Source organism: Carcharodon carcharias, chromosome 7 (assembly GCF_017639515.1).
Source record: "Carcharodon carcharias isolate sCarCar2 chromosome 7, sCarCar2.pri, whole genome shotgun sequence".
In the NCBI taxonomy this organism is placed as follows: domain Eukaryota; kingdom Metazoa; phylum Chordata; class Chondrichthyes; order Lamniformes; family Lamnidae; genus Carcharodon; species Carcharodon carcharias.
In genome coordinates this window covers 126,791,156-126,804,877 of record NC_054473.1, presented here as the reverse complement: position 1 = coordinate 126,804,877, position 13,722 = coordinate 126,791,156, and the positions used below count along the sequence as shown (strand labels likewise).

The window sequence follows — 13,722 nt, the reverse complement described above, 5'->3', positions numbered from 1 at the left end:
CCCAAAGCCAATGAAGTGCTTTTGAAGTGTAGACATTGTTGTAATATAATCATATAAATTTAAAAACCTAACTTAAATCAACATGCACAGTAATTAAAAGATTAACACCTCTTCATGTCTATGTTCCAACAGTTAAGAGAACTCAACCAAAGCCAAGCTGCCATTGACCAATCTAAAACAACAGATGGTCAATCAGTCTTTCCAAGATAAAGGCAAAATACTATGGATGCTGGAAATCTGAAACAAAAACAAAAAGTGCTGGAAAAACTCAGCAGGTCTGACAGCATCTGTGGAGAGAAAGACAGAGTTAATGTTTTGAACCCGTATGATTCTTCTTTGTGTTCTGAAGAAGAGTCATACTGACTCGAAACTTTAACTCTGTCTTTCTTTCCACAGATGCTGTCAGATCTGCTGAGTTTTTCCAGCACTTCTTGTTTTTGTTTCAGTCTTTCCAAGAGCCTGCTGTATTAGTATTCAGCAGGAAGCACAAAGGAATGTCATTATCTGATTGTCTCTCAATTTACAACCTGTGGAAGAATAGCAGTTCATACAGTTGTCCAAGCTGTATTGACTTAAAGTGGAAGATCAAATGTCATCACTGATACTTACCCTGAGTATATAATAATTTTAAACAAAGTATAGGTTGATATAGTATTTATTGTTACTTAAACAAAATATCATACTTTCTTTTCTAAGATCCTGTCAACCCTTAAGGACATGAGAAATAGTAACAGGGGAGAAATAGTAACAGGAGTGGACCATATGGCCCCTCTAGACTGCTCCGCCATTCAATATAATCATGGCTGATCAGCTTCAACCCAACTTTCCCATTCATTCCCCATATTCCTCGATTCCCTGAGACACCAAAAATTTGTCTATCTCACCCTTGGGTGTAATTAATGATGGTGCATACACAACACTTTGGGGTAAACAATTTTAAAGGTTTACAACCCTCTGAGTGAAGAAATTTCTCATCTCAGCCCTAAACGATTGGCCCCTTATCTTGAGACTGTGCCCCATTGTATATTTTATATTTCAGAGCACTGCAGAGATGACACAAGTTTCATGTGTGTAACAGGTTTTATGTAGTGCTTTAAAAGGTCTACTCCATTCTTCAGTTCTGGTTTCCAGCTCTTTCTACAGTTTGTTTACTTTTCTCTGAGTCCATACCCAGGTTTAACCAATCAACAGACACGTGATCAAACACAGAACAACTGAACACTACACAGTCATGTCTAACAGCGTCATGGGGAGAAAAAGAGTTAACGTTTCGAGTCTGTAAGACTCTTCTTCAGAGCTCTGTAGAACAGTCATATGGACTCGCAATGCTAACTCTGTTTTTCTCCCCACAGATGCTGTTAGACCTGCTGAGTTTTTTCCAGCATTTTCTGTTTTTGTTTCAGATTTCAAGCATCCGCAGTAGTTTGCTTTTAACTACACAACCGTGTCTTGGACTCCCCAGCCAAGGGAAACAACTTCTCTGTGTCTACCCTGTCAAGCCACTACAAAATCTTCTATGTTGTGATGATATCAGATCTCATTCTTCAAAAATTCAGAGAATATAGGCCCAATTTACTCAGTCTTTCATCATAGGATGACCTTCGCTTCCCAGGAACCTTTGCAGTCTTGCCTCCAATGCAAGTACATCCTTCCTTAGATACGGAGATCAAGACTACACACAGTACTCCAGGTGTGGTCTCCACAAAGTACAGAAAAATTGTAGCAAAACTTCCTTGTTCTTCTACTCCAATCCCCTTACATAAAGGCCAACATGCCATTAGTCTTCCTAACTCCTTGCTTTACCTGCATGGTAACTTTCTATGTTCCTTGTACGAGTACAATTTCTGAACTTAAACATTTTGCAAGTTTTATGCCTGTTAAAAATATTCTGTTTTTCTGCTCTGCAAATGAATAACCTCACACTTCCCCAGATGATACTTCATCTGCCACCTTGTTTCCCACTCACATAACCTCTCTATATTTCCTTGCAGCCTCTTTGAGTCCTCCTCACAGCTTACATTCCTACCTACCATTGTGTCATGAGCAAACTTGGATACATTGCTCTGTCTCTCTGTCTACATTATTAATGTAGATTGTAAATAGCCGAGGCCCCAGCACTGATCCTTGCGGCACTCCATTAGTTACTGCCTGCCAACTTGAAAATGGCCCAATTATCCCTACTCACTACTTCCTTTCCATGAATCAATCATCTATCTCTGCTAATAGATTACCACCATGATCCCTTACATTGTATATTAATCTTTCATGTGACATCTTATCAAATGCCGTTTGGGAATCCAAGTATATTACTTATCCAGGTTCCCTGTTGTTACTCAATTAGTTACATGTCAAAAATACTAATAATTTTGTCAAACACCATTTCCCTTTTTTAAAACCACATTGACTTTGCCTGATTATACTATGATTTTCCAAGTGCATCGTTAAGGCTACCTTAATAATAAATTCCAGCATTTTCCTGGCAACTGATGTCAGGCTAACTGGCTTGGAGTCCCTGTTTTTACACTCCATCCTTTCTTGAATAGTGGTGTTACATTTGTTAACTTCCAATCCACAGGGACAGTTATTAAATCTAGGGAATTTGTAAATTATGTAAATATATTTATTATTTTGATATGGCTCTTTTAATTATTTCAGGCACTATAAACGATTCATTGGTTAAACATTTAAAACAATTATAAAGTCTGTGACTAATTATGATGACATCTTAATGCTTCCTTGAGCATATTTGGGACCAAAATTCATAGAACTTTAAGTTCCCCAAGGGCCTGAACAACACAATCAGAAAAATCTCCATTCCATTGGTTTTAAAACCTTTTCCTAATTTAAACAGGAACTGATTCAAACAAAGAAGAATTAATTGCAGCGCAATAACTGAAGTGTGCATGGCAACCTGTAACCTTGTCCTCTTTTCATTTTACTGACAGGTTTGGGAAAATTTTAACAGTACTAGTTAATAACTCCAGCAAAATCACACGCTTTATCAGAAAATGGACAATGTTGCTAACATTGCACCTTTGGGTTTATTTATTTGTAGCCTCCTCCCTGCTGAGACACCAGAATTGTGGGTAGTTAACCTGAGCCAAGATCTCTGCAAAAACCACTCAAGGTTGACCACTGCTCCATGGTACATGGGGAGGTGCGGATCAGTGACTATCTCTAATGAGGAGGTGCTTGATTCCTATTTTATACCTTCCTACAGTGGGATGGGTGAAATCATTAGCTCACTGAGTTAGCAAATGAAGGATTAATGAACCTACAACTGTTGTGGTTCAGTAAACTGGCACCCAGGTATGATTTGGCACCATGCTACCACTGTCATTCATTGCTTTGTGATTTCAGCATGATGATTCAAATGTTTGCATACCATAAGATACTGCGGTTTCTTTGCAACAATATATTAAGCACACAATCAGCAATGTTGTAATGAGGGATGAATCAATGCAACAATTAGCATGTGTCAGCCTTGGCTCAAAGGTAAGACACAAGACTCTGAGTCAGAAGGTCATAGGTTTAAGGATAGAGAGTTAAGTGTGAGCTTGGATTATGTGCTTAAATGCAGTAGTGATGGCAAACTACACTGCTGGAGGAGGCATTTTTTGGGTGAGACGTCAAATCGAGGCCTAACCTCTAAAATCAATGTAAAAGATCCCCCGACAGCATCGCACAAATTTCCTGCATTGCAACAGTGACCACACTTCAAAAGTACTTAATTGATTGTAAAGATCCAGAGGTCCTGAAAAGTGCAATATAAATGCAACCCCTTCTTTTTTTCAGTCCACTATATATAACGCCAAAACTTTTGTAAATTTAAAGGTATCTCACTCTTGCAATTTAAGTCAGTAAATCAATGATTGTATGTAAGCCCACAATGGCTAAGGGAGCAGGTGTGAAGTACAATATCTGCTGTAGATGCAGCAGATGCAGTAGGAAGGGGCAGGGATATGCTAATTGGGTACCTCCTGATTCCAGAAACCACCTGGAAGAAATCTGTGGGAGTGGGGTTGGGGGAAGCCCAGAATAAAGACTGGCACATGTCGATGGGCAACCTTCATGAAGCAGTTCCTCTGTGGCCATTCCCTGAGGGTGCGATCATTGATAAAGAACAGATAAAGGTACTCATTCTGCTGCTGATCTTGGAAAAAAGTCTAGAAATCCCATTGGTCTATAAGCAGATTAACTCATTGTTGAACAGTACTAAACTGAAACAAAAACAGAATTACCTGGAAAAACTCAGCAGGTCTGGCAGCATCAGCGGAGAAGAAAAGAGTTGACGTTTCGAGTCCTCATGACCCTTCAACAGAACTGAGTGAATATTAGGAGAGAGGTGAAATATAAGCTGGTTTAAGGTGGTGGTTGGGGGGGGGGTGGTGGTTGTAGGGACAAGCAAGCAGTGCTAGGAGCAGATAATCAAAAGATGTCACAGACAAAAGCTGAACCACCTGACATCCAATGGGCCAGACAGAAAACTACAAATAGAATACAGGTTCCAGGGAGGTGCGTTGTGGGAGCAGAGAAACAGATAGACAAAGGCAGCCCAACAATTAATTCATTGAACAAGATCTCCCACATTAATGGAAGTGTAAATTAAAGTGGGTTAAGTCAATGCCAAATTGGTTATAGAAAGAGAAATAAGAGAGGGAAGGAAATACTGGTTCAGAGAGAAAGGAAAAAAAGAGGTTCAGAAAGGAAAAGAAGTTTTTTTAGTTTTGTATTTTTTAAAATCTTCAACAACAATTAAAATCTGACAAAATGAGACTTCATTCATGTAATTACTGATGTTCAGTGCTAAAGAGGTCGACTGAAAGTAATTAGCACTTATCCCATCATTAAAAGGGTACTTAGACAGAAATGGACAAAGCTTAATTTTCCGTGGTAAGTTTAGTTTTTATCTACTGCTAAAGTACAGCAACTTCACACTGCTTAATGCATTTCAATGGCTAGGCAGTAAGCAAGATGCCATTTTTGTAATGCTAATCTCAATAGTCGTTCATCTCGAACAGCAATTTCTGAATTTCCACGTTTAATCTCACATCTGTTCTCAGCTGAAGTTGCTCTAGCATTTGCACATTAATAATGGGGAATACCATGAGCCTCACCATTACTTTGGATCATAAATTATGGGCCAATGTATTTTACCCATGCTGGATTTCGTAAAAAGAATGAACTTGCATTTATATCACACATTTCACAACCGCAAATGTCCCAAAGCACTCAACAGCCAATTAAATGTTTTTTGAAGTGCAGTCACAGCTGCAACGTAGGAAATGCAACAGCCGATTTGGGCAAAGTCCCTCAAACAGTGAGAAAACAACTGGATAATCTTTTTTAAAATAAGTATTGGTTGAGGAGTAAATACTGCTAGAACACCAGAGGTTCTCCTGTGCTCTTCTTCCAAAAAATCGGAGAAGATTGATGAGACCACGGGTTTAACATCTCATCCAAAAGATGGCACTTCTGACAGTGGAGCATTTCCTGAGTACTGCACTGCACAGGGTTATATTCTCAAATCTCTTCAGTGGCACTTGAACGCACAACTTTCTGGCTCAAAGGTGAGAGCTGAGTCATTGCAAGATGAATACTAGCACAGCAATTCTTTTCAATTATAGATTTTATATTAAAATGAATGATACTTCAAAAAGTTATAAAGGAAATAATAAAAAATGTGGTATTGTTTTGAAAAGGTGAGCTTTATTTAGCTCATTTTTGTCTGTTATCTTTTACTTTGTTTCATAGTTTGCCATTGTGAGATTTGAACTTTTTGATCTTGGGGTTACAAACCCAGTACCATAACCACTTAGCTATTTAGACCAAGCCCTGAGCTTTATTTAGCCTGTCCTGGGTATTAATTATCATTAATTGTAGGCAGTTGGTGGACATTAACTAGGATTTCACTTGTACTCCTATAAATAGGAACAGACTGAAACTGTAATGATTGGAGGATGGGGGAGTTGTGCATGTTTGTAATTATGTATCTCTGTGAATGAAAACTTATAAAAGTGAAAAGATTAGCTCCAGTTCTATCCTGGCTTTCTGGGATGAAACACTGGATATATGCAAAACAGTCCAGTCTTACTCAAGATGCAGCAAATTTTAAACATTTGTATTAAAGGGTAATCATGTCTTGTGGTTCTAATTAATTACTGGGTTACTAATACCATAATTTGGTTGAATGCAAGCTATTTATGGTCTTGGTTCAAGTCGTAACCTTCATCCCAGTTAATCTAAATTTACATATAATGTATTAAAAAAAGCATAAGAATGCCACTATACAGCAGAATGTATACGCATATTGTAAAAAGAAAATTAAGTAATCAATTCTGTGGATTTATACTGTGAATTTATTCAGACTTTGACTCCCAGTTCCTTTGGTGCTAATTATAGCAGACAGGTTACACTTCCCGAAACCCTTAGATCTGAAAAACAATCTGGAGAGATTTGCCCATGGTGAGCAGACCATGGAAAACACGATTAAGATAAAGCAAGGCAAATTCAAGCGATTACCTCAAAAAGGGTATGTAGCAATCAGGTGGGGTTTGTGCATGGACAACATTCTGAATAGAGACATTTCAAAAATTATGTACTTCTTTTTGAATTGACCCATCTGCTGAGTTACTCAGGGATGTCAAACAGGTAGGAAGTATTAAGTCTGCACAATAAACCTTTCCAAATACGTTATGAGAGAATACAGCTTGAACATCACACATTGAATTACAAAGTAACAATCCTGACACTGGATTGAGTGGAGTAAGACATGGAAGAATCAGCAACTTTGGGCAGAATCTTCGGCACGGTAAGCGGGGACAGGGCCCTGTCTCTGCTCGCCGAGGTGTAAAATGACGCAGGGTGATGTTGGGCATGCGTCCTGACGTCACTGCGCATCATTTAGATTTTAAGTTTGGCAGGCGTGCAGCCAAGTCGACTGCGCACCCGCCAAACTGTCAAAGGCCTGTTATAAAGCAATTAAGGCAATCAGCTGAGCTGCCCATCCAACCTTAAGGTTGGCGGGCAGGCAAAGAGCTCAGGCGGCCTTCGCATTTTTCATGGAACCTCATCCATGGGCGGGATGAGATTTCATGAATAATTTAAAATTTTCAGAAAAAATTTCATTAAAATTAATGCACTTGTCCCAGCTCATGTGACAGTTTCACATGAGGGGACATGTTATAAAAAATTTTTCAACACTTTATTAAACTGTCTAAACTAAAACTAATTGCCTCAAGGAGATTTCTGCACTCTTTCGCGTGCGTGCGCATAAGAGCGCACTCCCGACCCAGGCAACCCCTGCTTCCAGGCCTTAATTGGTCCGCCCACGTAAAATGGCGGCCCTCAGCATTTAGCCCACCTTTGTAAACTCCCTCTCAGGCTCCTTAGCTGATTCTGGATGAATAACGTTTCAGGGGAAGGAAATAATCCTACCCTCTTCTTAAATCCTGTCATGCTTTTCTATTCCACAATCGCCACTGGTGATTTTTCCCATAAATCTATCACCATTCTATTAGAAAAACAAGTTGCCTAAAGTTCTGATTTTACTTTGACATCCATAACTTTCTGCTGTGTGCCTCGTCTTCGAATTCTGACTCTGAGAAAAGAAATTTCTAGAATCATACAGGCAGAATGTTTACTATTATTGACCCTTTCATGAAGACGGCTTTAAAATATTGTGGCAGGTTAAATTGGTAACTCTACTGTCCCACTCATGGCTGGGGAAAGGGTCAGGAATTGAGCCTCCAGATTTTTTTGAAAAGTGAATAATGAAAAAAGACACACATACTGAAGGAGACTTGGTAAGGTCTGCTGAAAGAGGCCCAGGAAAGATAGCTTAACAATAGAACTGAACAGGATCAATGTACACCTTTGTCTGGTTCAATGCCAAAACTGACCAAAACCAAATATATTTTAACCCACAAACCGGGAGGGAGCATCGTGGCTTGTTAATTATCTTATTTGCAAGGAGGGAACTAGGTTAAGTTGGATCAAGTGAAATTTGCTGTAACTGTTGCTTAGTGTATTCATTTAGCAATTGTAAAATAAAGCAGCTTGTTAACTGTTGCATCTGGCCTCATCTCACTTATGTCCTCCTTCTAGAAGATTGGAGAAGTACACAAGGCACAAGTGAGGAATGCATCCTATTTCAGTCATTTAAGATGGCATTGAGCAGTACTACTTAATTCTCGAATGTGACAAGGGCCACTGTGACTGAGAGAATTTCTATAACAGACCCCAAATTTGTAACATCTCCCTTCAATAACCTTGCATCATTGTGACAAAATTGATCAAAGTGCTCCAGATGTGGTCTCAAAAAGGCCCAAGATAACTTGGATATAATTCCCTGTGATTTCTAAATTACACCCTCAGTTATACATCTGAATGTTTTATTTGCTTTTTAGACCCATGAAAGCCAAATGGGTTTAATAATATTCAGGTCTCTGTTACCTCAAGCACACTTGTACTTCATATTCCCATCTAATCTCGCCACCCATAATTGATCAGTGCTGAATTTTATTTGCCTCCCCTTATGTAATCTCTCAGTTATTGTGCATAGATTAGCATCATTGGGTACAGTATGCAATGTGCTGTCATCTGTAAATTTAGACCCATTGGACAGTATTCCATCCTTGAAATCATTTATTAGACTATTCATTCCTGTGGACTTCACTGACATCTTTCTCTCACACCATCACCCTTTGCTGTCTATCTATCAGGCAAAGACATCGCCATCTCTCTCATGGCCAAAGATCTGGTAAATCAATCTATTATGTGACGAGGTGTCAAATGTCTTTCTGAAATCAAGGTAGTAAATATTTATGACTTTTCACCTATATCCACCAGATGCATAACAGCCCCAAAGAAATTCAATAAATCGGTCAGACATAACTGCCCCAAGAGAAAGCACATTCTCATTAAATTGGAAATGGTATTATAAATTGGCCTTAAGTTTCTATTTCCTAGTTTTTTAATAATCAAAAGACAGGTCAATCCTTACCTTCGTGGGTAATTCCTTAGCTTTAGATTCAAACAGATGTTCCAATTTAGTGGTGTCCACTTTCACTTTATCTAGGGAAGCCCAGACAGTGCCCCGGCCAAACTTACAGCTCCTGAAAGGGCTCTCCGGCTGCTTCAGTTCCTTCCAGAAGAGCTTAACAGTCTTTTTCTTCTTTGTTAATGTGGGGTCTGCTCCGTGGGAAGGTAATAAGTTAGTAGGTGGAGGTGGGGGAGGTAGAGGAAGGCCAGGAAGTTGTCTAAAAGATGGTGGTGGTGGTGGAGGGGGAGGAGGTGGACATCCAGGGGGTGGAGGTGGCGGCGGGAGAGGTGGAACCACTGAACTATCAGACGGTTGAGGAAGATCATGCTTAACACCTGACTTGGCTATGGAAGAGTCTACATTTAATACATCTATGTCCTCCTCCTCGCGGAGATCTGTGAAGTCTAAATCTTTGATTTTCAGCACTCTTGGACTTGATTCTAGTTGATCCCACATATGTTCAGAGTCTTTCTTCAATGGTGTAATTATGGATGTTTTCTCCGCATTTTTCTCATTTAGTTCAGCCTCAATGCTAAACTGTTCCTTCAATACCTTAATCTGAGGTTCAGCAAATTTCCCCAAAGTAGCTTTTACATTCCCAGGGATGCTTTCAATTTCAGGTTTCCTTTGGGTCTCCTCATTCTGATGGCTGGCCTGCCTAGAAAAGCGTTTTATCAGACTCTCCGTGGATTCCACCAAGACCTCTTCTGTGACTTTCCTCTCGCTCTCAGTCGGAATCTCTTCCTTAGTTACTTGGAAGTTGCTGACCTTGGTTTTTGCATAAAGCATGTCAAGCATGAATTTCTTGTCATTGGAGATGGCACTGCACTGATCCAAGCTGGACTGGCGGGAGATGCACCGACCTGTATCCAAACAAAATATCAATACTTGAATAAAACATAATAATGCCTTGCAACGATTTAACCAGCCAGTTAAACAATTGAACAATTTCTAAGCATTTTTTTTCTCCAAATTAATGTTTCACACTGAAGAGACAAAACCAAAGGCAACAGTGAAACAAGCCTCTCTGCTTACTTCCATGGCGTCCAACATTGGAACAAAACCCCGAGTTTCCACACGCCACCATTCTGAATCCGAGAAATTGAAATGATGCTACTCATCAACACAGGGAAAGTAAACTTGGAGCTTTGCTGCAAATCTCACTGTGCACTGTGCTGTGCTGTGCAACGAAGTGAACAGAAACAAAACAAGAGTACAGCATTTGTTTTGCACCAAGCGAGGAACGTGACCATTTGATCTAAACAATTTACATACTTTTTTAAAAAACATAAATGTCAAATTACAAGTAATTTACTCTTCCCAGGCAAAGGAGTGGAAGCTAAGTGTGTAGTCTGGCAAGTAGCCCAGAGTTCTGTCGATCATATCAAAAAACCTCTGAATACTTTAAAAAGTAACCAGACGGATTCCAACACATCTCTCCTTATTTAATAAAAAAATTAAAGCAGTCAGTTTTTTTTGTTGGGTTGGTTTGCGGGGGGGCGGGGGGGTGTGGGTAGCTCAACTGGTAAACCATCATCTTATTTTTCTTTTCAGAAATAACATTTCTCGCTGTTTATTGAGGAACATGTACCCTTTCTGTTTGTAGCACCGTTATTAGCGGATGTTCCTGCAGTTTGCTCTTGGGGAATGAACGGATACTAAGAGATGAAATCTTCCTTGCCTGTCTCATTATCGCCCGCCTGTCTGTCTCCCCTCTCTTCCCTCTCCAATGTACTGCTGGTGGATGAACTGCTGGAGGCTGAACATGGCTCTCTCTCATTTAATGCTTCATTCTGTTGCTCCTTTTCACTTAGCACCTCAACTGCAAGAAAAAAATGATTCAATTTAGCAAATATTTACATGCCTATTTGTCTTCGGACAACATTTTTTTTATCAATTGTCATCCTACTAAAATTAACATCATAAAAATGCAAGTCAACATCCTGGAAAGAACCAAAATGTCCCAATGATTTCTTCACTCCAAGATGTCATAACTCAGAAATTATTCATCAAATACTAAAATAGCTACTGAATGATTCAATGTAAACTTCCTCAATTGATGACTGCAATGTCCAGCGTGGTACTGGATCATGCAAACCAACAAGTTCTCAGGTTGCTGGTATTGGTGAGTTGGTTAGTCTTAGCTGTAGCTACAGTTTGTGTGCAACAATTGGTCTCAACACCAAGATTAAGATAAAATAGCAGCCATTGTTCATTTAAAAGAGTGAGGAGAAAGGCAAGGAGAAACATCTTTATGCAGAGAAAGAATGGAATTCTTTGTCACAACAAGAAGTGGAGGCAGAGACCATAAAATGGTTTGACGGAACAGACAACAGTCATTTGCAGATGATGATATAAGGCTAAAGAGCCAGAACAGATACCATTTTCTGTGCTATAAAATTAACACAGTTCTAGCTCACAGTTTTATTGATGTGCACAAATCTATAATGACTTCATTCACTTTTGTGATATAATTCCTCAACTTCTCAGAGGAAGATTCCACTGATGTTTTTGAATTAGAGATACATTATTTCCTATATGTATTGCTTTCTACAATTTCAACTTAAATAGCAATCAGAAGGAATCGTATTACTATGCTTATGATGTGTAAAATTTGAGAACATAAAGGCCACTCAGCACTTTAAATCCACTAATTTCATGATTTTTAAAAAATTCGTCCATGGGATATGGTTGTCGCTTGCTATACCAACATTTATTGCCCATCCCTAATTGCCCTTGAGAAGGTGGTGGTGAGCTACCTTGTTGAACTGTCGCAGTCCATGTGGTGTTGGAACACCCACAAATACTTATAATCTAACTGATAATCTAAATCTCCTGCAGTAAAGTGTCTTGAAGAGATATTAATGTTTATAATGTTATTGGAAAATATTTTTTAAAATAGAGTTCTAGTGAGGTCTCTGTCTATGTGTGTCTTAATTGGATTAAAACCAGCTAGTCTGGGTGCTTTGATGTGTAGCAGCTTTGAGATGTTAATTAGGTAAACGTAAGGAGGATAGAAGGTAAAGTATAAATTTGCATTTGTTAAAAGAAACCATTCAAGACTGCAGATGAAATCTTGGACCTAGCTAGAAGATGCCAAGCAATGTGTTTATTTTTTCAGCTTACTAATAAAATTGGTGGGATGAAAGGATGTTAGAAGAGGTAAAGTTAAAAGCCTAGTGATACAATGGAAAATTTACATTCAAAGAGAAAGATATGTATAAAGGAGAAAGGAGATTCTGTGTAAGGTAGAGGCATTTTAAGATCCAACAAGTGTGAGAAGCCTCCAGCCTGTAAGCCTCAAGCTGCTGTCTGCAAGGACCCAGAGCTGAAAGAAACTCATTTTGAATGCGACTGTCCAGGGTGTACTTTGCCAGGTGTCCATTTAAATTTATGAGATTTGCTGCCTTAACAGGGGTGTAACTGAGAGTCAGGCTAATTAGGGGATTTTTGTAGTTATTATAATAGTAATTTTGTAGACGTATGTATATGTTTACAATCTTTGTATTAATAAATGTTTACTTTAGTTTTATAAAAACCTCTCGAGACTCAGTAGTCTTATTATTCAAAGCCTGCATCTCGAAACATACAAATTGAAAACATGGGTTATGACAGTTGTTTCAAGTTTCCCTCTGGGACTTGAATAACTTAGCCTTTACCATCAGCTGTGTCATAATAAAAGTCATACAGAATGTCTCGTTGAACTCTGTAAAGGTAATTAAGCAAACTTCAGGATATTTAAAATGAAAACAGAGACATTTAGAAATACACTAAGTCTGACACTATCTGTAAAGGGAGACAGTTATGTACCTTGTCAGAATATCTATTCTTACACTTAACCTGCTTTACATGGTTCCAAAACCACTGGAGCCATGAAGAAATGAACGATTAAAACTAAAGCCAAATACTGCTGATGTCGGAAATCTTAAATAAAACAGAAAATGCTGGAAATATTCAGCACGTCTAGTAGTATTTGCAGAGAGGGAAAAAGAGTTAATAGGCAGGATTTTTCAGCCAGCATGCGGGGGCGGGCCCAACATGTCACCACGTAAAATGACACGCGATGACGTCAGGCATGCGTCCCGATGACATCGCACAGTCACGCGATGTTTCGTTCGGCGGGTGTGCCCCAGAGTCGGCTGCGTGCCCGCCGATATGTAAATGGTCTATTAAAGCCATTCAGTAAATAATTAATGTAATTGTTAACGCTGCCTGTCCAACCTTGAGGTTGGCGGGCAGGCGAAAAGGCCAAGCGGCCTTCATGTTTTTTTAGGAAACCTCATCCACAAACGAGATGAGGTTTCCTAAAGCTTTTAATAATTAAATTTTTTAAAATTTCCTACATATTAAAACACATCCCAGCTTGTGTGACACAGTCACATTGGGGGTCATGTTTAAATAAAATTTTAATCCATTTATTCATTATTTATAATAGTGATTCACTCTCTCTGAAGCAGCTCCATGCCTCGGGGAGATTGAAGTACTCTTTGGCATGCATGCATTGGTAGTCTGGGACAATGGGGGTGGGTAGAGGTGCATTAGGTTGGCATAGGGGTGTGAGAGGCCATGGGGATGGGTAAAGGGTAACTGAGTTGACATAGGAGTATGTGGACCATGGGGTGGGGGGCTGGGTAGGGGGAATAGGTTGGCATTATTTTTTATTTATTTATTTAATCACA

At 39.2% G+C, this 13,722-nt stretch overlaps 1 protein-coding gene across 2 annotated transcripts in view; it reads right to left on the bottom strand.

Annotated features, from left to right (window-relative positions):
- fhod1 (formin homology 2 domain containing 1) overlaps positions 1–13,722 on the bottom strand; it is a 332,893-nt gene that overhangs the window by 44,036 nt on the left and 275,135 nt on the right. For both annotated transcript variants that reach the window (XM_041192317.1, XM_041192318.1), the window contains 2 exons: positions 10,725–10,865; positions 9,005–9,906 (listed from right to left, as the gene is read on the bottom strand). In XM_041192317.1, the coding sequence (XP_041048251.1) occupies positions 9,005–9,906; positions 10,725–10,865 (1,043 nt within the window). The remainder of the gene's footprint in view (positions 1–9,004; positions 9,907–10,724; positions 10,866–13,722) is intronic.